General features: G+C 33.1%; 1 protein-coding gene, 1 long non-coding RNA gene and 1 pseudogene across 5 annotated transcripts; 1 reads left to right on the top strand and 2 right to left on the bottom strand.

Moving 5' to 3' along the window:
- Nucleotides 1–205: 205 nt before the first annotated feature.
- Efnb2a_1 (Ephrin-B2a) lies at nt 206–25,148 on the bottom strand. 4 transcript variants are annotated; one of them, XM_011196628.3, is made up of 5 exons: nt 24,893–25,148; nt 11,352–12,732; nt 7,288–7,598; nt 6,510–7,220; nt 206–4,046 (listed from the first exon to the last, which is right to left on the bottom strand). In XM_011196628.3, the coding sequence occupies exons 2-5, from the start codon at nt 12,569–12,571 to the stop codon at nt 3,226–3,228; spliced, it is 3,063 nt and encodes a 1,020-aa protein (XP_011194930.1). In that variant the 5' UTR covers nt 12,572–12,732; nt 24,893–25,148; the 3' UTR covers nt 206–3,225. The 4 variants fall into 4 exon arrangements, with proteins under 4 accessions (XP_011194930.1, XP_054091640.1, XP_011194927.1 ...); XM_054235665.1 differs by having other exon boundaries at nt 24,986–25,148; XM_011196625.3 differs by having other exon boundaries at nt 24,424–24,979.
- On the top strand, nt 15,736–21,364 carry LOC128923154 (uncharacterized). Its single transcript, XR_008472193.1, has 4 exons — nt 15,736–16,335; nt 20,455–20,602; nt 20,729–20,967; nt 21,031–21,364. It is a non-coding gene; the product is annotated as an uncharacterized LOC128923154 (long non-coding RNA).
- Nucleotides 23,587–27,322, bottom strand: LOC128923034 (tRNA (adenine(58)-N(1))-methyltransferase catalytic subunit TRMT61A-like; annotated as a pseudogene).

Here is a 27,322-nt window from a genome sequence, read left to right as displayed (position 1 = left end):
GTTATTTATTAAATATTCATGTCTAGTTCTAAAATGCCTTGGGATGTTGATGTCTTATTCAATAAATACAGTGGAAATTAAAATTATATGCACGAATCATGACATACGTAAACATTCAACTCAACTGACCATATACAAATTAGTTAATGGCATAGATATATACAGCTTTGAACAAAATCAGTGATTTTCCTTTTTTCTTTATGTATTGGTGTATGTATTTATTATTCAGTGAGCGGCAGGTTATATAATAAACCTATGTAAAATTTTAAATTTGAACCTAATATAGTTACATTTATTTATTCACCAGAGTTTTTGTGGAATCCAAGACAGAATTGCAAATCAATCCAGATTCTAAATGGTGTCACAGAATCTATTCAGATTTTAATCATTTTACATATAACCAAAATTAATATTCGTATCAGCTATGGCACAATTTATTCATGAATCAAAACATTTTTCAAACCAAATTTGTTGATCGAAATAAGCATTAAAAACGAGATATATGTTTAAAATTAGAATCTGTTTTATCTTTTATTTTATTTGATAATGAATCTAGTCAAAAAGAAAACAAGAAGCTTTTAGATAATCACAGCTTTATATTCAAATCGTAAGTGTTATTTGATCTCGATTTTTTTCAGTTCGTAATTATAAAAACATGAATCTAGTCAAAAAGAAAACAAGAAGATTTTAGATAATCACAGCTTTATATTCAAATCGTAAGTGTTATTTGATCTCGATTTTTTTCAGTTCGTAATTATAAAAACACTTTATAACAATTATATTTTTTTACAGCATTTTAACGCAAATCGAAATAAAGTTGAACGTAATATTTCAAATATGTCAGCGTGGAGTCTCTTGGTTTGTTTTTGATAGTAAAACCAATAATTGTATCCATGACACCGGAAACCAATTAATTTCTGATTCATATATAACCACATATATATCAAAACCATTATAATGCATGACATCTAACAGAAATTTTATCGGTTTGAATGCTGATTCCGACAACTAACAAATTCTACAATAACCCTGATGGAAATGAAGACAAAATAACTAAAATATATCATATGGCAATTTAACCATACTTACACCTAGCAATGTTGCCCTATTCAAATGATCATATGCACCAAAAACGTCACAAAAACAACGCGAAACCATGCATCCAAATTCGTTAAATTTTGATTTGAAACAATTAAAATATGATTTTGGTTTAACGATTACAGTCGCTATATTTCAACCATCTAAATCGTCTACTAAGTGATTTAAAAAAGTAGAATCTTCAAAAGATATAATATAATAAAAGATAGGTATAAATACAGGTTAAAAACGTGTAGATTTCATTTCTTAGAAATCATTATAAAAAAAGAAATTGGTTCAGCCAAATAGGAAATAAATTTTATTATTAATCAGTTTATAGTTTTAAGCTATTATTTTGCTATTTTCCCCTTATACAAAACTGCTGGATCATTATTGAAGTATCTCACATTTTGTGATGTTACCAGATAAATGCAAACAAGTTATAAACCGCCCCCGAAGGAGTTATGGATACAATGAAAATATTTTTAATGATAAAAAAATTCTATTACTTGCTGAGAGAAATGAAAACAAGCTATTGATTGACGGTAATCGAATAGTGAGACCGAACCCATTTTCTGCGAATTGATGGTGCGCACTTCTAACCATTACAACATGAAGTGCTGAACACAAAGACGACGACACGACACGACGTAGCGACGGCTGATCACAAATGTCGCTTTGAAGCCAGCGTCTTGAACATATTGAAGACGGCAGCGACATATCAAATAGCAATTTCATTGTTGCCGTACTAACATCTTTCATTTCAATAAAATTTACATATTTAGTTTAAAGTGAAATTATTTGTGAAAAAAATGTAAAAATGGTCGATTTATTTGTTTTAAATTATCGATTGTTATTATAAATGATATATCAAAGTTATTTTACGTTTCTGCTGGCAAAATAACGTCATACTTGTTAGAATTTTGAATAATTTTACATTTCACATATTAGTGGCAGCTCTACAGCGGCCATTGTCGTCGGCAAAATTAGAAACATTTCTAATTTGGCGACAGCGAAGACTTCAACCCTTTTGTCGTGAAGTCGTGCTGTTGTCAAAAAATCTGTGCTCATAAGAACGCGTGTATTTTAATATTTGACAGATGTCGCTCGTCGCTTGTCGTCTTCTATGTGTTCAGCACTTAATTCGTACAACAGTTTCGGTCAGTTTCGCTGTTTAGGCATGATTGCTGAACATGTACATATGTATAATTCCAACTGCGAACACGATTCGAGCGACCTTTATGTAAACGCTAGGTTTGTAAATATGGAATTCGCACTTCTGACATCTATTAGCAGCACGCAACTTTGCAATAAAAATTTTGATTTATACGCTGAATGTCAATGTCATGTGACCAAAGGCAATATTCGGGACACGGACATTTTGTTACGTAAATAGTAAATTCTTTGAAAATATTATCACAATAAAATAAAATGAAATAATAGTATTTTACCAATATTGACAGAATGGACACAAAATGGAGCAAAATAATTTTCATTGAAGTGATCCAACAGGAGGCCACGAGCTGGAGGAATGTAATATATAGTATCTAGAACGAAGATGCGAGAGCGATTCTCAGGTATACTTTGGTTAAACTTATTTCGGCGACCTAACCCTGTCTCGATCGGTAGTAGTAAATTTTCCCGGTTGTCTCCATATTTCCTCTGTTCAATTGTTATTAACAGCATAGCGCTCTAAACTACTACGGGTCACAATAGCAATTTAGTACTGTGGTGTTTATAAAATTTCATATTATTTGTTGGATTAGCGAAATTCAAGACCATTTTACGTTTCTTCAAATCACTTAACAAAATTTTTTTTTATGATATTCCGTTTTGGTTACAAAAATCAGACATTGTTATAATAGCAGTAATTTATGTACATACTAATTGCCCTACAATACATGCATCGAAGCTTGCCCTAGTGCCGTATACGACCAATATAGAATTAGGTTGAAATGTATTTACAATACAAAGTACCACAACTTTAGATTCGTACATTTAATCATTACGGCTATTTGTAATTTTAACATTTAATATTTTTTTCTTAAAATTTATTTTACCTGTTTATCTCTGAAGCTAGTTAATTCTTAATATTAACTTTAATTTAAGCTTACGGTATGTTTTTAAAATACGACTTCATTGAAAGGTTCACCGAAATCTTTTCACTTTTACACTAACACTAGAGATTTGACTGCGGCAATTTTGGGCCAGTGATAGACCGGATTTTTGCAATACGCCCGTATTTGATGTAATCTGGTATGCTTGTCGAAAGACCATAAAATGCTGCTTAGAAATAAACGTAGACACAATCGCGGGGGTAGCCGCATTGGGTGAAGTATCTTGGTTTTCAAATAAGGAAATCAAACCTACTGATTCTTCTCCAGAAGTTTTAACAGACGCAGGCAAATAAATAAATGAATATTTTGGACTAACTTTTGAATGAAATGTGTTGAGCAATAAATGAGTCACGATAACATTTTTAAGACAACTTGATTTTAACCCGCATGTTCTCATGGTAGACAATTCTAATTGAGGTGCCTTATCCTGCATTGTGGGTTGTTGTATATCAAATTGTAAAATATAAATAGTTACAGCAGCTATTACAATCATACAGGTAATTGAGATATAATAATCAGAAATTAAAAACTTAAATTTAACAAAGCACTGCAGTAAAAGGTGCAACACACTATTTTGGATATACAAGCTTTGTCGATGCGACGCCGGTGATGTTTCTTCAATTTCGCAACTGCTACACAATCGCGTTAAAAACTCTATACCTGTTGTTGATGATACTGGTACTGGTGTCACATTTTGATTGTTTAACCATCCGTATATATTGAAGACAATCCAACTGGTTACTGCACTAATAGGCGTCCAAGGAGACCATGGTTTTAACGATGTTGCGCCGCTATTGTAGGTCAGCTCTTCATTTTTTACCACTTCATTTGGATGTTTATCATAATGATCGTCTAAAAATTTGAAAAAATATGTTTCTTAAGTTTATTGAGGCATTTCACAAAGCTAAATCTACTGGTAGTGGCTCAATCAATTCATTTCAACTACATATATAAGCAAAAACTCCATGGCCATAAGAAATAACAGCTAAAGTCGACAGCTAATTACATAACGACGAGTTCGAAATTCAAATTAATGAAAACCTTTACATGGAAAAATCAATTTGCGTTCACTCCGCGCCGCAAACATTTTTATCTCCGGTTTAGCTGCATTTTCTTGTGGCTAGAGAATTATTATACTACACGCATATTATGGCCATGCAATAAACTGTTTTCCAATAAACAATATATACGTACAATAACTTAAATGTAAGGTTTTGTGCAAATAGCATAATCAGTGAAAATAGTGCGCATCAAAACTCAAACTTCCTTGGCTTTTACGATGACAATATACGTATATTTGCAACAAGAGAGAAGCTTTTGCAAGTAATTCTTATACAAATTTATTAAAGCATTAAAATTATTATTTACACATCCCATAGCGATTTAACTTCGATCCTTTTATATTTTCAAAAATGAGTAATTCGTCAAGTCAAAGTTGAAGTTATTGTGTTTTATTTCATACAATGTAAACTATCCCAATGTATAAATATTCATGAGTATATAATGTAAATTACATTAAGTGTTACTAAAGGCTTGTTGTATGTATATATATTTAATTTGTAACAAAGTTTTGATTTTTGAAAATGTTTCGCATGCAATTTCTTTAAAATTGAATGAAGGTCGAATGAAAACCGAAAATATATTTTAGCATTGCAGAATATGTATATTGATGTGTTGCTTCCCTTTTTGAATTAGCTGAAGCCAAAATATGGTTTTTATAATTTTTGAAATATTTCCGAACAAAAATTTAAATATAATAAAAAGAAATAAAAGGGTAATACTTTTGAATCCTACATATCTAACAAATTTTCGTTCCACATTACTATTGTGTGTGGCAGACACATTGACGCGATGCAGGGGCTTAGTCGCATCTCAGTCGACCACCGCCAGACCGGCATGACCGTCCCGGTAGGCACTTTCTGGTGGTTCTGGCGTTGACTTTTGGTGGGCCATGATCAAGAGCCCTCCTAATCCAGGGTTTTTAAAAAAATTTTATATGTGTAACCTCAGGAAGCACCTCTACAATCTGGACATGTAGTGCATACCTTATTCAATAATCTATTCTATTATATGAAAAGCGAAACTTAAAAAAATAAGTGAACGATTTAACACGCTCACAAAATAACTCTAATCAGCCAAGTAAGGCCAAAAAATTGGTTAATTCCCAAAACGTGACACGTTCAAAATGACCCGTTCTCAAGCTATCACATGTATGTACTTACTAAATGAGTATAATAGCAACAAATGCATTGCAATGCTTAACTATTTCTAATATCCAAAGTTTAAATGGAATTTTGTACAAACAATATTAAGACACTAAATTAGACCTTAAGACCTAAATGTCAAAAGTTCAGTAATCATAAAAAATGGCTGTAAATAGAATTCTCCAATACGTATCCAAATATGATTTAATATTTATCTATGTTCGTACTGCGAAAGAAGTAGATTTATCATGTTATTTATCTTGTCATTACAGTGACATTCCCGAAATCTAAATTGCTTCTAAAAAAGTTAAACATGTTGTAATAAAACATTACAGAATTTTTAATCTTTATTTTTCCATAAATGCGAACTCTATAAATATTTCTATACGAGGAATTCCCGAATTATTTATTGTTGTAAACAACTACTAAGCAGGTCGTTAAGTCTGCCTGAGGTAATATAGCACATAAAAACAAATGAATACTATTAATAACACGCTTTTATCACATAAATATAATCCAGATATAGTCAGGGTACTACCAAACAATGTCGCAGTTATTCCGCTAATTTCGATATAGAAGTTTCGAGGAGGAGTACGAATATTTGTCATCTATAATTTATTCATCCGTATGCAATCAGAAATAGTAACCCTTTCTTAATATAAGCGGAACGCTGGGCGCAATGGTATCAAAATAATTTATCGAATGTATTGTGGTATGTTTATATGGTATGCATGTACGTGTGTGAGGGAGTTTTAGGGGTTTGAATGTTATTTTGGATATATTTTGTATAGATTTGTAGTTTTTTACTTACTTTTAAAAATTGTTTTATTGTTAATCGATCTATGGGACGGTGAATAATAATTATTATTTTGTTCATTTATATTATGTTCGTTTCTTGTTGATGTAGTTAGGTTATTATTTTTAGAGTGTGTGGGACCGCTTCTACCCCATTCTGGCCAGTTAATTGTACTTTGTACAATATTGCTATGGTTTGTGTTAATAAATGATGGTAAAAACTGTGTATCACCAAAATTTATATTCATGAGCGTACCACCATTACCACCACCACCATTAACACTAACACCAACACCACTTGTTCCGGTATCCTTACCATTATTGTTATTGTTCTTATGCGTTGCATGATGTTGTTGTGACGCGACATTGTTAATGCGTATACCAGTCTGTCCGGGATGTCCAGGATATTGCCCGATACCAATACCTACACCACCCGTAATCATGTTTATTCCTCCTTGTCCTCCCGGGGTTAGCATAATACCACCACCGCCGTGGCCACCAAGGCCAACACCACCCACTCCTCCAACGTTATTTCCCATAACATTAATCCCGCCAGCTTGTATTGGTATACGATTAAATTGATCAATGTTTGTATTGATAGATGTGCCACTACCGCCGTTCATCGGTTTCATTTGCATACCACCATGGCTTACGCCAACCCCGCTGTTGACGCCAATATTAACGCCGCCAATTGGTATTAAACCAGTGTTTACACCATTGATACCAATTGTGTTTATATTGTTCATATGCTGATGTTGATTTATATTGCTCTGAGTACTAACAACATCTACATTGGCAGCATTGTCAATACCAGTAGCAAGGCCACTGCCGTCAGCCGTGTTTATGCCAATTACATTACCGCCAGTGCTAGCGCTACCACCAGAAGATGAACTGCTGGAGCTGCCACTACTTACTGATGTTTTGTTCTTCTCTTCGGGAGCACAACACACTTTGAAAACCACTTTCATATTATTTGTGGAACATCGCCCACCTATTCGTCGATAAAGATCATCTTTTGATGATGTTGCTATAATATAAAAATAATTCAATCTTTAAAATATATGAAATCTATGTTAAACAGATATTATACTCACAAATGAAATAATAATCATTTCCAGGAAGGAACTCCAAACCACCTGGCTGTGGTGTAAATGGCCGGAACGTTATGGTAAAGAACATTAATTTTTGTGGTTTATCACAAATGGCTATAACTCGCGGAGTTGCATTGGTTATCCGACATGTCTCGTACTCCACTTTTGAGACGTTATATATTATATATTTTTCCGTTTCATTTTCAAAGGTGCCAGGTTCATATACGGGACATATAATATGCACTTGATCAAACTCGAATGCTAAATTTCCTTTGTTTACATCAATTATATGATCTGTATTATCTATGCGAAATCTGAAAAAAGAAGTTATAAATAAATAATAAATCGATCATGCTGTATATATTAATGGCATTAAGAACAGGTATACATTAAAGGAACCACTTCAACTACTTGCCTCAATAGAGGTTAATCTAATATAAAGAAATGTAATGCCGACTGAACCATCAATTACGAAGTGAAAAATTAATAGAAGAGAACAATCAAATTTTGTGCGAAATACGAAATGCTTCTCCAATTTACAATATAGGCGATTATGCATATAGTGACTAAAATATAGTCAAGTAATTCTTTTCGGAAGAAGTAAAATTTTGTATTTTAGGCATAGGAGTTAGTGGAAAACAAGATATTGTTGGTACAGTGAAAAATGTACAACAAACAAATAAAAATAAAGAGTTGGACCAGATGTTAGAAAGTACGTGCGATGGTCAAAATGTGCAGTAATCGCCACCTAATTAGTTTCACCGTACTAACCACAAAACCACCAATTGTCAGTGGCGGGCTCAATAATGGTATGGAGCTGCTTTTCATTGTACGCTGTGAAGCTAATTTATTGCCTTAAGAGTAATATGGTTTCAAGTTCGTTTTGATCCTGCAAAATTTAATGCTTCTCGGGATGGAAAAAAGTTTTTGAAGAACTCATTTCTGATTCTGCACTTGTAATTTTTAGGTTTTAACCATTATATTGCTTGTGTATTTTTCACCAACAGAAAATTGTTAACTTTTTCGTTTGGATGTAAAAATTATGCTTTTTTCATAGAAAAACTGAGTATTATATGCTCAAAACTTAAAATGAACCTCTCATGGGATGTACTCAACATCGTGTTTTCCAACAGCTGTAAAAATATGTACAAATTATTTATTATTTTAGTCCAGTTAACTTTAGAATAGATAATAAAAGATCTGACCATATTTATCGAAAACTGACAGTGCCGCTAAACTTTACAATTGATGTCTAGGACAATGGGAGAGAATCTTAATAACGCTTAGTCAATATTTTAACGAATATCTAAATTTTAATCAGCACGTACACCTTTAATAATATATATCGAAGAATTTGTAACACTTGATTTTAGCTTTTCCCTACATGTTTTCATCTCATCCCGCCATATATATTCGGTCATATACATATGTTTACACCTCGCACATGTACATTGATGTTAAATAAATGTCCTCTCATTGCTATAAAATCCAGAAGAGTTTTTCAAGTGCGCTTAAAGTGGCGAAAGGGTACGCATACGAAGAACACCTCGATGTCTAAATTATATTTTTTAAACATATACGATTATTATACGCCCCTGTTGCGCAAAAGCACAAATTTTCCAAAAAGATTACTAAAAAAGTTTGCTTTAAAATGATTTATATATTGTTTGCCAAGTGTAGCCGACGAGTAATATGTATACAAAATAAGCCCTACAGTAAATGCGTAACTGGTTCCCATGGGATCCCATGCGGTTAAATATAAATTTATGAATTCAGGAAAATCGGATTAAAGTACAAGTTGAAACTACCTACCTGTATCATTTTATGAAAACTCTAATATCGCCATCATATTATTTTTACTTATTTATGTTGGCATGCATTAAACGGCAAATGACAAATGTACATTTAATTTTCTTTCAGGGTGTTTATTTTTGAGTATGCGTCGTTGACTAGAACACATAGGTATTCAGGTGAACGCACACCTTTGTGCATTCTAAACGCATTATTTTCTTCCCTGTATTGCGTTTTGTAGCCGTACAATACATGTGTACTTACTGGTTAGCAGCTATTGCAAAATCACCACCATCACAGACCCCAATGGCATTACCATTACTACCCAATTACAGCAACAACCCGTAATACAACCTTTTCTGCTTAATACTCTTATTCTTGAATATATTATATACGAATATAATATATACACACACAAAAAAACATTAGTTTTTAATTAATTATTATTAAATTAATTAATATTCCCTCCTGGGCCTACTTTCGAAGCAGCAATTGCTTTAAAGAACACACCACTTATTGTTTAACAAAAACGGGGGATTCAGATTACTAAAGCGATATATTGGACAAATAATATATTTGTTTTTTTCCAGCGCAGTGGATGTTCAAAGGCCGATTTATTCTAAATTATATCCAAGTTTATATTCGTTTATTTAGTTCACAATATCCCAATCTCAATATACACAGAAGTTTCCTTTCCTTGAAAAGTACAAAAAACAAAACAAAATTGATGGTTTTCCAACGCTGGATCACGCAACATATATATAATTGGCCGTGAGAAAAGAACCGAACTGCAATTTTTTGACCTTGTGCCTTAGTAAAAGTCATAGCAAAAGCTATGTGGATAAGAAATTGTAAGCGTTGGAACCGTTTAAAATAATCTGAAGCAAGCTTTTGGATCCGTGGTAGAATAACAACTTCACTCGGAAAATTTGTACTCAAAATAGTGACTGTCGTCTACCATTATACTGTTATATTTTGCTAAATTTGACCGCAGCTTCATTTGGTGGGACAAACTGAAATGAAAATAGCGACAGTGTGTCTGGAAAGAGAGGAATGAACTGCTTGACAGACACGTTTTGCCACAAAAGTTAGAGGTTTGGGGAAGGTTGTGATTGTCTGACTCTAGAAAGCATTGGGAATTTTTCCCAGACTGGATAAGGAAGCGAAGCGTATGTGTCTGGTGGTGAACGATGACAAGACGAAATATCTCCTGTCGTCAAACAAACAGTCAGCGCATTCGCGTCTTCACTCCCACGTCACTGTTGACAGTCATAACTTTGAAGTTGTAGATATTTTCGTCTATCTGGGAACCAGCATTAACAGCAATAACAATGGCAGCCTGGTAATTCAACGCTGAATCATTCTTGCCAACAGGTGCTAATATGGACTGAGTAGGCAATTGAAAAGTAAAGTCCTCTCTCCACGAACAAAACCCAACCTCTTCAAGTCTCTCATCATTCCCGTCATAATTTACGGTGCAGAAGCGTGGACGATGTCAACATCCGAAGAGACGGCACTAGGAGTTTTCGAGAGAAAGGTTTTGCGGAAGATTTATGGTCCCTTAAACATTGACAACGGCGAATAACGCAGAAGATGGAATGATGAGCTGTATGTGTTTTTCGACGACATAGACATAGTCCAGCGAATAAAAAGACAGCGGCTACGCTGGCTAGGTCATGTTGCTCGAATGGACGAAAGTGTTCCAGCTCTGAAAGTGTTCGATGCAGTACCCGCTGGTGGAAGCCGAGGGAGAGGGAGACCTCTACTCCGATGGAAGGACCAGGCGAGGAGGGATCTGGCTTCGCTTGGTATAACCAATTGGCGTCAAACTGCCAGAAGGAGAGACGCGTGGCGCGCTGTTGTGGAGTCGGCTATAACCGCGTAAGCGGTGTCTACGCCAGTCAAGAAGAAGAAAAAAAAAGCATTGGGAAACTTGTGAAAGTCGGTGAAGAAAGTAAAGCTGCCCACCATGTTAACATATTGGAATACGGGTTAAAAGCTTTAGCTAGATTTATGACAAAAAGAGCTTTCAGAAGTTATACTCCAGCACGATAAAGACCATACGTCAAAAATAACAACGAAGTGGATCTCTCTCCATAGTACCCTGATCTTTAACCAATTCAGCATCTGCGGGGCCATTTTTGTGATTTTTGTGAACTATGAAAATATGTATACTATGTCAGGAATTAGTTTTTGTAAAACCCCTATTTTTCTGGTAACTCCTATAATGTTTTGAGCATATATATATATATTGTTATGATACGTGTGAAACTTACATGCTGTTTGATGTGTTCCAATGCATATAAAACGTTTTGGCGCAATTAGAGACGGTAGAGAGTAATACAGTCTCTAGGCAAATGAGAGTCAATAAAGTAAAAAATGACGTCGCGCCCAAACTTGGCAGCAGCCGGAATTTCGTACGCATAGAACTGCCTGATGAATGCATAGACGCCATGACTGTTGTTGATGCTTTACAGCGTACCGCTGTCGCGGTTCCTGCTGCAATTAATGCTGCTCCTGATATTGTGCTCGTCTCGTCAAGTCGACTTATGGCTATAGTATTTTTCGTTGTTTTTCTAACGCTTGTTTTTGACACACTGGATGAAGTAGTTAATCCTGATACAGAATTCTGCAGAAGTTTCACAAATTGTTGCCAAGCTTGCGGAATAACGGGTATGCCTAATAACGTTTGAGTTAAGGTCGATATTGATAATATTGCCGTCGAGGTTGATGTGGGTGCTGATGTTGTGTTAGATGAAGACGCCAAATATTGCTCCATCGCTGACTCAGATGTGGGCGTTAGTGGTGTATTTGGTAATTTAATGGATGCTTTCGCATTTGCTGTCACTGTTTTCATACCACCCACAGGCTTTTGAATGAATCTAGATTGGTTTCGACGCGATTTACCTGTACGACACTTAACTTTGTGATGACAGCCTCTTTGTAAAGACTTGTTAATAGGCAAGGACGATGACGATCTATCCGATGACTTTCCAGCAACAATACCACGAGCATTGCCAGCTAGGAAATGTGTAGTTAGTAATGTTGGTACTACATCGCTTTGCCGATGTGAGTATTTTTTAAAACCGTTACTACTATCTACTTTACAGGATATCAGGGTGCTTGATGCTAGTCCTTTTTGTGGTAAAGACTTGTTTGCCTTTTTTAACGCAATATTTGCATTGTTGCCAGTGGTCGCACTACTGCTGAAATCATTGGAAACCTTTTCCTCTCTACTTTTATTGACAGCAAACAAGTTTTCACACTGGTCCGCTCCAACACAGTTGACTCTGCTTCTAAATCGATTGCAATAACTATATGTAGTGTGCAATGGTTCCGTGTTGTTGATACGATCATGGCAAAATGATGTGTTCGAAAAGAAAGCTTCTCTAAGTAGAATATCATACATTTCGTGCAACGTTGCCGATGTATGGCTGACTTGCCCTTTGTCTATGCTCTCAAGAGAACCAGTTTTACCCACGATTTCCATGTTCATTTTACTATGGTTATTGATACTATTCAATTGTAAGATTTTATGGTTCAGATAATTACAGACTACTGGCAAGTCAGCTTATTCTCTGGTCTCCATCCTAAAAATATTGTTCGTTTATCCTAATGGCCATGAAAATATAATCCCAATAAAGTAACGATAATTGTCTGGAAATAGAAAAAAAATATTTATCGTTACAAAAAATGTATGTCTAATTAAAATCAACACCGATATATACATAGATAATAACATTGATGAATTGATTAAATAATTATATATATATATTACTAGCTGACCCGGCGAACTTCGCCCCGCCCAATTTTTATTTGAAATAGTTAAAACGCTTTTTGAACTCTGTTCATTGCTTATTTGTCTGACCATACATATGTACATAACTTTATTTATTTCACGGATTGTATGTGATTTTTTCTAAAATTTAGAATATTGGAAGTCATAGATTCGTATAACTTTACCACAAATAATATAAACTTCAAACAACGCATTTTCATTTAATGTTTTTAGCAAGTGGAGGCTTTTGTTATGACAGCCTAAATCCATGAACATTTAAAAAGAAATATAGCGCCATCTACTGTTACATAGCGTACTTAGCGCTACCAACTGGTGGATAGCTCTTTGCTAATAATAAACAAATAATTTGCAATAAATAAATAATGCGACTTTAAAGAGAGTTATGAACTATCCTATCTTTCAAGTTGGACCAAACTGCACACAGTGTTAAAAATTTCATTAAAATCGGTTCAGTAGTTTAGGAGTCCATCGAAAACAAACAATGTGACACGTGATTTTTATATATTAAGATATACGTAGCAACAATTAAAGACTAAAATTGGTTTTGTCTTATTAAATAATGCAATATGTTTAAAACATTATCCGTAAATATCAAATCAATCAGAGTAATATCCTAAGAGATATACGCTTTGGAAGTTCCGCACATCAGGCCACGTCAGTACGAATTTTTTCGAGCCAATATATGCCGAAAATTTGACCAAACAAGTGAGTTTTTTGGTAAAAATTCTGTCGAACATTTAAATCTCAATATTTTCTTTTTTCCTTCGTTCATTAAGTAGATCTATCCATGTACTACCGACATTTTTAGTTTATTGTTTTTAGACGAACCAATCATGAGTTATGATGTCCACGGCAAGACCTTTTAAACATATATTTCGATTTCAAATTTAGACGATTTTCAATGGGCTGGTAATTGAACATATATTATTTTTTAGGGTTGTAACTTTGCCTACATTTATATGAAGACTTAAAACAGATAAAAATTTTTGTAATTTTTTGTGTGATCAAACAAAAGCACTCCTTTTCGGCGGCGCATGTGATTACCGCTCAGTGGAACACCTGAAACCAAAATTCCAACCGGATTAGAAAGAGTACATGTTTGGCTCTGGTATGAACTAGGATTATTAATTTCGCACAATAATTAACAAAATGGCGGGCATTTGAAATTTTTTCTGAAAATCGCCTTTTCTCAGCCACAAATCAAGTTGAAAAGTAAAGAAGATCTTCACCGATTTAATTTATTTCAAATTTAGACGATTTTCAATGGGCTGGTAATTGAACATATATTATTTTTTAGGGTTGTAACTTTGCATACATTTATATGAAGACTTAAAACAGATAAAAATTTTTGTTATTTTTTGTGTGATCAAACAAAAGCACTCCTTTTCGGCGGCGCATGTGATTACCGCTCACTGGAACACCTGAAACCAAAATTCCAACCGGATTAGAAAGAGTACATGTTTGGCTCTGGTATGAACTAGGATTATTAATTTAGCACAATAATTAACAAAATGGCGGGCATTTGAAATTTTTTCTGGAAATCGCCTTTTCTCAGCCCCAAATCAAGTTGAAAAGTAAAGAAGATCTTCACCGATTTGATTTATCCTATTTCATGAATAGAAAGACGTATTAAAATTTGGAACCGATTGGATTAATAGGTTTTGAAAAGCTCTCGCCATCGCCTGCCGCTAAATCGGCTATATCTTCAAGTTTTTGAAAATTTCACTTGAAATTTTAAAGGAACATTCTTGAGTAGTTATATGTTTGAATTAAATTAAAAAAAATCGATTTTTTGAAACCGAGAATTGGGGGTTCCCTCAAGATAAAAATATCGTATAGAACAGGAGTTACAGCGTTCTGAACACCCCGCTTTGAAAAATTGTCTTGCACTTCCTCCACGATTAAGGCTGATTGGCTTATCGGCAACGAAAAAAGTTAGCTGCGTTTTAATCTATAAGTTTAAATGTATGGAACGCACTACTATCAGGTGAATTGTGAATTTTGCGTTTTTTGCTATAAAACATTCGAAGTTTATTTAATAATGGAGCATTCCATGCGTTTACTTGTGTTGAATGCACCCTACAAATTTTAAGTCAACCGGTCAAGCTGTTTTTGAGATACGATGGAGGAAAGTTTGAAAAATAATACGGTTTTGAGAAAAACGCGTTCAAAGTTTCCAGCTGCCAATTGAGCGCTTTGGACAGCTCCGTCTTCTAACTGCTGTATTTTTAAAACGGTTTCGAATTTTTGAAACTACTTTACTACCGCATTCTAGACATGTTAAGTAAGAAATTTATGATTTGTTTGAGCCCATCACATAAGTAAAAACGGCTATTCATACATAACGCACAATAAAACTGTACAAGTTTCAAGGTAATGCCAAAAATACCAGTTAACAAATAGGATTTTCTGGTTAAATTCGAACAAGGTTTGGAAAACCCTAGGAATTATACCAATATTTTGGAATATTGGTTCAAAAATATAGCATTCTTTTATCAGAAAAACTAATGATTCCTTGAAAAATAACTGAATTATGAAACTTAATCTGTTTTCAAATCGAATAAAACCAAAGAGGCTAATCGGTACCAACTAGGACAAAAAAAAGTACCAGTTTCTTGTATAAAAAAAGTTGGGCTGTGATGGTTGTAAACATGTTCAAGTTAGTTGACTGGACTGTATGGTAAAAAAACCATACAGTTTTCATATTAACAATCTATAAGTGAACACACTTATAGAATTAGGTATACGCCTGCCTTATAAAAAGAAAATCGAAATACTGGTGTGTCTACACAAACACTTGCATGTGTTTCGGAGCAAAACAAACGAGATGAAGTTCGGTAGTAGTTCTTTTGAACGAAAAATTCGTTGAATATAAACTGGTTTAGCATGGCCAGTTGGGTTTAATAGGTTTCAAGGTATTTTAATAGCGTTGTAGAGCCTATTTCGTTCGTTACGTATTAAGAAGACTACAGTAGCACAATATTAGGAGCATTGGTTTAGTTTAATAAAAAGCGAAATGAAAAAATTTATTTTCAAGTTTTCAAGTAAAACTTGATAATAAAAAATGTTGCAAAGGAATTCTATACACGTTATTCAAGAATTATAGTATATTAACTTTTGCCATGGATTATATACTCACTTAGTTTCAGTATTACATTTTGCTTTATGTACCATATATTTATAAAACTCAACCAAACTAACACAAATCACTATATCAACAATTATAGTGATGAGATAACAGCAGTGGAGAGGTTGCAAGGCTTCATACCATTGTAGAATCTCCAAATTGAGGTCTTGTTTGGCGACATCATGAAAGGGACACATTCCAACAATAATACTAAAGAACAATACAATACAACATACCACTTCTTCAGAACTTTGAAGACAGCATACCTCTACTTCTATTGACAGTAATTAACGCTGAAGGCGGCAACAGTAAATATTGAAGCTCTTCTAGGAAGGTAACATTATATATATACTTTAATCGTTGCTAAATATTTCTCCTTTTCATATTATCGCATATTTTGCAACTACTATAGTTCATATATACATTATTATTTAATGTAATATTATTTGATACAACATACCCATAAGCGAAATAGAAAACAAAACAAGCAATACTTTTCAAAAGATATAATCATTTTAGTCTAATTAACACAATTTTCTCACTTTCGAAATTAGCATGTAAACTTTCCTTCACAATTTACATTTATTTTAGTTTTTAAATAATAATTACAGTAGTTTTCCGAAATAAGGAATATTCGTTTTAACGAAAACCGCTTATAACGAACAAGCAAATTTGTTACATTGAGTACCTTAAATAACGAACATCGGGGATTTGTAAGTACTCGGTTTAACGAACAACATGAAGAAGACTTATGAAGAAATAGGAAAAAATTAAATAACATCGAGCCAGAATTAAAAATATAACTCGAAAAAATTCAAAAGAACTGCGCAAATTAAAAAAGTTTTAAATTTTATAAAAAAAGCTTAAACTAAATGATCAGCACCAAATAGAAGTATAAGTTTCAGAATTGGTCCGTTTTGGAAACTTTAGCTGATTTGAATTGTTGTTGTTGGTTTTTCATTTTTAAACAAATAATAAAAAAAAAAACAATTTATTAAACTGCAATTTACGGATATTTAACTCATTTTTATTGAAAAACATACCTCTAAGTGAGTACTCGAATTAACGAAAAATTCGATGTAACGAACAGGCCTGACAATTAATGTGTTCGTTATTTCGGAAAACTTATTTTAAACTCTTAACACACTCACAGCTGAAAAGATTTGTATGTTTACAATTATGACTAAAACGAAAAAAAACAACTTTGACAAGAATTTTTATTTTTTATTATTATAACATATATCTAGTAATGAAAAATGTTACAAAACCAACAATTGTAAAAACAAAAACATAAGAATGAAGGGGACATTTCTTATGATTCACTCTTCAATCTGTGTTTGCTTGCATTTTGCAAACAATTATTTGACAGTTGAATTTCTTTGTTTTTGCTTATTTGAGGACTCTTATGTTTTTGTTTTTACTTTTGTTGGTTTTGTAATATTTAACAAAACAAAAAAACATGAAAGGAGAGAAAATGGAAAAAAGTTGCACGATATATTCAATACTAGCATACCACTCCGGCTTCGCACGGGCTTAATCAAACATTTCAAAAGTTATAAGTTTTTGCCCATTTATACATACTCTCCGATACATATGTTTGTACTTTGCAGTTTCATACGTGGGTTAAAAAAATGAGAAAAATTCGAACATCAAATTATATTTTATTTGCAATGAGCTAAAATTTGATTATGACCTCTAGGCTTTGATGATCATTGTCTTTCTCTCTGATTTTGAAGGCATTGGGAACGCACAGAGTTGGACTCCCTATTGTGAGCTTGTATATTTCTAATATTTTGTTCTTTAAGCCTCTGTACACGCAAGCAGCTGCGAGCACTCGTTACTTGACTCTCTAGTACGCGATTGCGAAACGAAGAGAATGACTTGCAAGACGATTTTTAGTTTCAGGTTAAGATTCTCCATCGCGGAGACTTTTTGTTGCCCTCACATGGGTACTATTTCCAGAAAGTTGGGATTCTAGCAATAAATATAGCCTATGTTACTCGGGGTGAATGTAGCTTTCCAATGGTGAAAGAATTTTTGAAGTCGACACAGGAGTTTTTGAGTTTATTCATCACAAACATAGATACAAATCATTCCTCTTTATTACTATAAAATATATACAATATCATATCCATATATACAATATCATATATATCATATCCAGCTAAGACCAAATATCTTCCATGTTTACATCATAATCTGACTCAGATAGACTATTACCATTATCAAAATCTAGCCCATCTTAACTCTCCCAGAGCACTTGTCATATTTCATCTTTTTTGAAAGTCCTCGCAGAGGGTTCATCTTCTATCCCTGATATAGATTCTGCCACTTTTCAGGTACTGGGCGGCAGATAACAACAGGAATATAAAATATAAATTCTAGTTTTCACAATTATACCATATTGGATAAAGATTAATATTATTATGTTAATATAACTCTAACAAATAATTTCGACCAAATTATTTATCACAAAAACGGTACTAACGGACTTTTTTTTAGATCATTAATAGAGAAATAATTTTTTCATACATAACTTTTGTGTAACTTGAACCGCTTTCGCAGCGCAAGGAACGGAAGCCCTCAAAGATAAATAATTTCCCCCGTTTTTTACACACACTATATAGCCTATAGCCTTCCTCGATAAATGGACTATCCAACACAAAAAGAATTATTCAATTCGAACCAGTAGTTTCGGAGATTAGCGCGTTCAAACAAACAAACTCTTCAGCTTTATAATATTAGTATAGATTATCTTACATGCAAAAATAAAAAATGCTGCTCTGGAGGCAAACCATCATTTCATTCAAGTTGTGATTATTCAAAAATATTAAAATAAGTAGTTCATATTCCAAAAAAATATCCTGAGATAGCCATGAGGCAGTGAGAAGAATATTGAATCTCCCCAGTAATCGTTCCATTAATCGCACCCATTTAATCAGGAACACCGCCTCTATCCATACCCTCACACCGCGACTGCAAAGAACTCGGAATTTTGCCATTTCAAAATGACTTAAAATGCATTCCCCTTAAGTTAGCAGTCCATCTTAGTAGTAGTACTGTGTTTATGAGTTCCACCGAATTCCGCATGTTTTTATTTTATATACATATAGTATATATTGTTTTAAAATTTGTCAGTATTAATCACATTTGACAAATACAAACAATGATTAAAGCAAAACAAAATGATATTTTGCATGATACATTAACCCTTTAATACATTTTTAAAAGAGAATAATGCTTTTTATCAACTTGTTACTTTCACGAAAGAATTGTTTATCGATCTAAATTTATGTTTAATTTTATATGCATTGCTGCAAATGCTTAATTCATCAGCATATACCGACAAACACACTTCAATTCCAGGAGATAAACAAATAAAATTACGGGCATTTCTATTCATATTAAGATTTGTCAGTTCATTCGTTGAGCACAAGTTGCAAAAATGGAAAATATAATTAATTTCTGAATAGTTATGGCACAATTATTTTCGTAAAATTGTGCCCAAAGTGCAATTATTTCGAAAACTATAAGTTTGATGCAGCTACGTTTATATATTGAATTCTTCTGTACATGTATATGTCACTGAACACCCCCTAAACGCCTAGACTGTAATGTAATTTCTTGTGTGCCTTCAGGTGGATAAATAATGCACTTAAGGGGTTACATGGGTTTTGTCGGTTAAAAATTGGGGCACGATTTTAGTTCCTGGGGCGCCAAGATTTGAGTTCACTTTTAGGTAAATTAGCCCAAAATAAACACTTTTTATTAAATAAAAAAAAATGATATCTCGCTCCGTTTACGAGATATCGAGCGTTGAAGTTTCTGTTAACAGCAGCCGATGCGCGCACTTACATATGCATTGATGCAGGTGTTTGTGATTGATTTACATATGTGATTGATTGATAAGTTTTTTCGCGTACAATTACTTTCCGCACTGGCGGCCTTCGGCCGCGCTTCAAAAAAATAACACTGGTCGAGCCAACACCGGGAGTTATCAAAGAGAGGGAAATGGAAAGTTTTTTCGCGTATAACTACTTTCCGCATTGGCGGCCTTCGGCCGCGCTTCAAAAAAATAACCCTGGTCGAGCCAACACCGGGAGTTATCAAAGAGAGGGAAATGGAAAGTTTTTTCGCGTACAACCACTTTCCGCACTGGAAAATAAAATCAATCACATAAATCAATCACATAACACCTGCATCAATGCATATGTAAGTGCGCGCATCGGCTGCTGTTAACACAAACTTCAACGTTCGATATCTCGTAAACGGAGCGAGATATCAATTTTTTTACTTAATAAAAAGTGTTTATTTTGGGCTAATTTACCTAAAAGTGAATTCAAATCTTGGCGCCCCAGAAACTAAAATCTCCCCAAAATTGGCATATTTTCAGTATTTTTCTTTTTATGTAAATAAATAATTTATTTAATTCAACCTTTTTTCTGTCTTATAGGTACATATTTAAAGATTTCTGAAATTTAAAAATAAAATTAAGACTCCATTGTGACGTCATTTCCGGTTACCACTCGGAAAAAAGGTGCGTCCGCGTTGTCAGCATCCTGACAGGATCATCCAAAATGAAAAAACAAAAAGTGTTTTAGGTAAGACCATAAACTCGTGCTTGAACGAAGAAATGACAAAAAAAAAAATAAAAATTGGAATTTTGGGAGACATTTTTCCAAAAAAATAAAAAATTCTGACAAATTTGCTTGACATTTTTTTAATAGTTGTAATTGTGCAAAATGTCATCAAGATCGGAACATCCGACAACCGACTTTGAAGACACGGTTCCGTTTAAAGTTTTGAGTAACAATAATACCTGACATGGAGCGCACACCTTCCAAAGGCTGTTTCTCCGAAACTATTTTTCATGTCGATGGAAAATTTAGGATAATATTCTTGAGATGTTGTAGAAATTAATGAGCCAGAAAACAAAAAATCGATTTTTTGAATCCACGAAACCCAGGTAACCACGTAAATAGTTTGAAATTTAGAAATTTTTTTGATGTTTTATATTTGAAATAAATAGATGGCGCCATTGTTACCGTATAAAAGACGTCTAATGCCTAATGCTTACAATGTACGACAAAAAAAGCTCAAGAAACCATGGACCAGCATAGTGACACACATGTAGTATTGTACTATGTTTACATCCATCAGCAGATAGAAATAAATTCAAGCAAAATATAATTATGAAGAACAGGCAGGACAATTGATCCTGGCTTAGTCATAACTTCAATCAATCGCAAAATATCATTGTCCATTATAATTACACAACATATTTTTCACATTATTTTTTCAAATCTTCGGCCGCGCTCAAAACAAAAATAACCCTGGTCGAGCCAAAACCGGGCATTATCAAAGAGATGGAAATGATAAGTTCTTTCGCGTAGAATTAAGAAGAATAGAATACTTCTTTTTTATTTTTTTTTTAAATCGTTTGCAAAATATGTGATATGGTAACACTTATTTTTTGTCAGCAGCAACCCTTTTGTTATTGTGATATTGATAAAATTTAATAAAAATTAAAATACTTATTTAAAGCAAATTTCGTAATAATTAATATAAATTAAATTTGTAGAAACAAATTAGTGAAGTGTAAATATATGTAAAGTACAAAATATATGTGAAAAATTCAATATTCAGTTAGAAGTAACGTGTTAAAAACTGTTAATTTTTAAACTTTTAATACGAATATCTTGAAAACTATAAGTATGCATAATTATATATATTCGAAATCTGGAGAACATCCTCTATCCACCCATTTTAACCCCGAAATCGTGGGATGATATACTAAAGCCGACCCACATTTTTTAAACTAAATACAATAAATCTAAACACGAATAAGGTTAATTTAAATGTCATAAAATCATACAGTATTATTGATTACAACAATATTATTATTATATTAGCTATTTCGCTGTACTATTAACAGTTAAAATGTTGTCAACATTAAAGATCCATCCATAACAGTCCATTTGTTTGATAAATACATTTCTATTATTTTAAACTATAATTTAGTTAAAATAATGTATTTAATTAGAAAGTAATTGCAACCCTTCTTTGGAAAACTCACGACAAACACTGTCATATTTTAATAAGCTTAGGTAGCAAGAATTTATATAGTTATTTTGAAATAAACTAAAAATTTTATTCGGGAAAACTTTAGTATACCGTCCCACGATTTCGGGGTTAAAATAGATATGGGCGGATAGAGGGGGATCTCCAGATCACGAATATATATAATTATTGCCGCCGCAAACTTATAGTTTCTGAGTTATTTGCAATTTAAGATTTAAAATTAACAATTTTCAACACGTTATTTCTCACTGTATATTGAATTGTTCACATATATTTTGCACTTTAAATATATTTACACTTCATTAATTTGTTTCTACATATTTATTTTTAACAAATTATATCAAAATTTGCTGTAAATAAACATTTAATTTTATGCACAATTCTGTTTATTTGTAAAATAACAAAACGGTTGCAAAATGACAGAACATAAGTGTTGCCACATGCATCGATTAAAAATAATCAAAATGAATAAAATTCCCAAAATGAAGAAAACAAATACCCAATAAATAGTTATTAAGTAAACATTCTAACTACAAAAAATACCAAGGTTTCAAAATTTATAAGTACTTCAAAAAAATAACCCTGGTCGAGCCAACACCGGGGATTATCAAAGAGGTGGAATAACAAGTTCTTCCGCGTAGAACTACTTTCTGCAGAGGCGGCCTTCGGCCGCGCTTCAAAAAAATAACCCTGGTCGAGCCAACACCGGGAGTTATCAAAGAGGTGGAATAACAAGTTCTTCCGCGTAGAACTACTTTCTGCAGAGGCGGCCTTCGGCCGCGCTTCAAAAAAATAACCCTGGTCGAACCAACACCGGATATTATCAAAATATGGGAAATAATAAAATAATTTACATTACACATTACATGCATTATGTTTATTGTATTTGGGGTATAATCTTTCTTTTTCATTATTGTGATTCTTATAATTCGTTTACAAAATATGTGATATGGTAACACCTATTTTGTGTCAGAATGCAACCCTTTTTTATTGTAAAAATAAACAAAATTGTGCAAAAAGTAAAATACTTATTTACAGCATATTTTAATATAATTAGTTAAAAATAAATATTTATAAACAAATGTGTGAAGTGTAAATATATTTAAAGTGCAAAATATATGTGGAAAATTCAATATACAGTGAGAAATAACGAGTTAAAAATTGTTAATTTTAAATCTTAAATTGCAAATAACTCAGAAACTATAAGTTTGCGGCGGCAATAATTATATATATTCGTGATCTGGAGATCCTCCTCTATCCGCCCATATCCATTTTAACCCCGAAATCGTGGGACGGTATACTAAAGCCGACCCTTTTATTCAAACATTAATTGTTTAAATGCTAGAATTTACCTAGTCGTTGAACTTCCCAAAAGAAACCAATTTTTTTCAAAGCATGGCGCAGTCTAGTAAAAAATTCTCAGTGCCTCTCCTTGCAAAAAAAGTCTTAATATGGAAAACAACTGTAAAACTGCAATAAAACTAATGAAATTTTCTAACTTCGGTTATTGGTGATATCGTGTATCGTTGTAGCTGTCACTACTGTCACTACTGCCTAATATTATCGAATAGTTGTTGCTGTAACGTATATTGTCAATTACAACATCGACCGTGTCTACAATGTTAACTGCTGTTGAGTTGGCGGTGCCAACAAAATATATGGCTTTTAAGTACTTAGTATGTATCTATACGCAAAAAATAGGTATACAATATACGGACGCGTTATATGATTGTGTGCATATGTGTATGACTGTGCCAGACACATGAGCTCTTTTATATTTTCGGCGTATTAAAAATAACCAATCAGAGTCAGTAGTATAGCCATCCTGACGTTTTTTTTATAAATTATCAAGATCTTATTTCTTAACTTATGAGTCATGATTCTCTACTGATGTATCACTAGCCGTTTAGAGAATATTTCTTATTTAATATTTATTCGTATTTCGTATTTATTTTGTAACTCCTCATAGTATGAGAAATGTTATCCGACATTAAACTACGGACTAACGAAATTGTTAATTAAAACTCATTAATGAACTCATTCCAAATAATTTGTTGGAGATAAACAAAATTTTGCATTCTTGGTGATGGATTGCCAAATAGAAAACACTGAATCAAAAATATTTCTGTTGACCATTGGCAAAGTAAATACACGAATAATCAATCATATTCATATTTAATATATGAATTTGCCGCAACTAGAAAATTGGTTATTTTGAGTTTTCTGAAGAACCGTTCACTTGCTTTGATAAAATATTCATACAATTTAATATGCACTAATATTTTAATGAAATATACATTCACTAAGACTCTTTACAAAATTTGTATATATTTCGTTGTACCTTTGCTTTACCAATTGTAAGATATTTGCCGAGTAGCCTCCTATCCCACTCGCGCATGTATATACAAAACGCTATCGCATTCACTTCATGAGTATACATAAACCCTTTTAAGTTGATTGCTTTTTTGTTACATCTTAGCCTATTCTTTGCTTTTTATGTACACACTTTTCTTGAACAAATAATTATTACATATGAATATATATTTTTATTCTCTTTCCTCAAACACTAAACAACTCAATGCTTAACATCCACTTGTATGTTTCTTTTAATGAACCAACTTTTTTTCCGAAACAAAATTATATTCACCACACTAAATGTCGGCTTTTTGCTTTCACATTTATTCTATGCAACCCACTACCGGTTATTATACGTTTTTAATGTATATCATTCGTCTTTGTTAATTTTATTGAATTGAAATGTCGATAGGTATTTTAAAATGTGAAAAATTAATCAAGCAGCACAAACGCACCATTTAATACACGAAGATGTAAGTTGAGTACATCACACCCGACAAAAGAAACCGTTCAAGCTGGTTTCACAAACACTACTGTTCATGACTTACACACATACAATACGGCAGCCATGACCGAAACAGTGATGTGCTGAACACATAGAAGACGACAAGCGACGAACGACAGCTGTCAAATATTAAAATACACGCGTTCTTATGGGCACAGCTTTTTTGACAACAGCACGACTACGCGACAACAGGCTTGTGGTTGTCGTTGTCGCCAAATTAGAAATGTTTCTAATTTTGCCGACGACAATGGCCGCTGTAGAGCTGCCACTAACATGCAAAATGTAAAATTATTCAAAGTTCTCACAAGTATGACGTTATTTTGCCAGTAGAAACGTAAAATTGCTTTGATATATCATTTATAGCAACAATCTATTACTTAAAACAAATAAATCGCCAATTTTTTACGTAAATAATTTCACTTTAAACTAAATATGTAAATTTTATTGAAGTGAAAGATGTTAGTACGGCAACAATGAAATTGCTGTTTGATATGTCGCTGCCGTCTTCAAAATGTTCAATACGCTGACTAAAAAGCGACATTTGTGGTCAGCCGTCGCTACGTCGTGTCGTGTCGTCGTCTTTGTGTTCAGCACTTGATGATAAATATATTCATTTCACTACGTCCATTCACAGACGAACTAGAACATATTTTAGTATGATTTGAACAAACAATTTTCAAAAATTTTACATTAATAGATTTCTTAATTAAATACAAAAAACGAAACATTAAATTATTATTCATAAAATAAGGATGTTTGGCGCCTGCTACACGTTCAATATATAAATAATAAAATTAAAGAAATAATAAAATTTTGGAAAAAAATTGAATTGTAAATTTAAAAATATGCTACAAGTTCAATATTTATCACGCGATCAACGATCCATGATCTGGATTTTAAAATATTTAAATATTTTTTATATATATCAGTATTGTTTGCGAAGCGTTCAATAAATATCGTGATACAGGAGCGCCATCAAAATATCACGATAAATATTGAATGAAATATTGTAGCAGGCGCCAAATACTTCCCTGCTCGACAAGTACCGGCGAATTCATATTAATATTTCATATTTATTTAAAATATCATGCCATTCCTTGCACAATTCTGTGAATGATCTTGGTACAAACACGGATGAAAGACCCAAAACTGCGAATCAAAACTACATGTGCACTTCCAGTACTGTCCTTGGTACTATTACGGATTAAATACCCAAAACTGCGAAGGAAAACTCGATGTGCACTTTCAGTACTGCAACCCACAAAAACCCTGATACTATACCTGCTTTTTTCGGTTAGTTCTACCAAAATCCCAAATGAGAATTTAATAACAAAATCATTAATTATATTTCATATTTATTTAAAATATCATGCCATTTAGGTGTTTGTTATTATATTTACTTTATAAATGTATTAACGTACTACACTATATACATATGTAAAACGTATTGAATAGTTGAACAATTTTTGCTATCTGACAAAGGCTGGAGGAAGAGTGTCAAAAGTCAAATACCCCGAGCGGCCTGGAAGTGTAAGCTGCGCACATTATGTGAGGACTCTTTTGGTTTCTTTATGAGCTTTTGAAAGATCTGTTCTTTTATTAATTTCACTAGTACAAGATTCATCCAATTTCTGGGAGGAGGGTTTCTATAAAATATAAAGTTAAATTTAAATTTTTACAATATTAAAGTTGGTAATAATTACTTTATGTTTCAAGAATTCTAAATATAGCACGGGCAACGTGCTAGTCATAACATCCATACTCTTGCTGTAATATTTCCTTTGAACTGATTTCGGTGAATCCATGTCCTTGTAAAGCGATACAACAACGTTATGATTGCTCAATACAAGGTGAAAATGAATCAAAAAAGTCCTTCTAATTGCACATGCAAGAATTGGCAAAACCCTGTTTACACACGTCGCGATGATAAACGGTTACAAAACCACCTAAACCATGTCGTTTCAGTTCTTCCCGGGCTTGTGTTGAGCAAAAGGTTTAATTGCACGTAAAAATGTGACATTAAACATATTATCTGGTGTGTAAATGATTTGTGTTCGATGTTGCAGCGTTTGCATCCATAGTTCTGGACTTGCTTGCAGCACATATTCCATCGATTCGAAAGTTCTACGCTGCTACCATAAGTGACACCAATTAGGTTGTGTACCTTTAACGCGCCGTATGAGGTTTCTGTGATATCTGTATGGAAAATTTTAGAATTTGAGGCAAGATAATATTATTATATTCAAAAACTATTTACGTATTCAATGGTTTCGCCCTTGATGTTGACCATTGCTGGCGTAGCTTCTATTGTGTGCTTCGAATTGACAATGCAATAAAGTATTATTGTATCACCCACTTCAATTCCATATTTTGGCTTTAG

The sequence above is a fragment of the Zeugodacus cucurbitae genome, chromosome X, assembly GCF_028554725.1.
Source record: "Zeugodacus cucurbitae isolate PBARC_wt_2022May chromosome X, idZeuCucr1.2, whole genome shotgun sequence".
Classification (NCBI taxonomy): domain Eukaryota; kingdom Metazoa; phylum Arthropoda; class Insecta; order Diptera; family Tephritidae; genus Zeugodacus; species Zeugodacus cucurbitae.
The sequence above is the reverse complement of the archived record's forward strand: the minus strand, read 5'-3'. Positions and strand labels throughout refer to the sequence as shown.

What these genes read in the sequence shown, in the direction of transcription:
- Efnb2a_1 (XM_011196628.3), bottom strand. Translation starts at nt 12,571, where the DNA reads ATGAACATGGAAATCGTGGGTAAAACTGGTTCTCTTGAGAGCATAGAC. An exon ending in AAATGATTATTATTTCATTT is followed by an intron (nt 7,221 to 7,287) that starts GTGAGTATAATA and finishes TTTATATTATAG; the next exon opens with CAACATCATCAAAAGATGAT. An exon ending in TAAGAACAATAACAATAATG is followed by an intron (nt 4,047 to 6,509) that starts GTAAGGATACCG and finishes TCAAATTTTTAG; the next exon opens with ACGATCATTATGATAAACAT.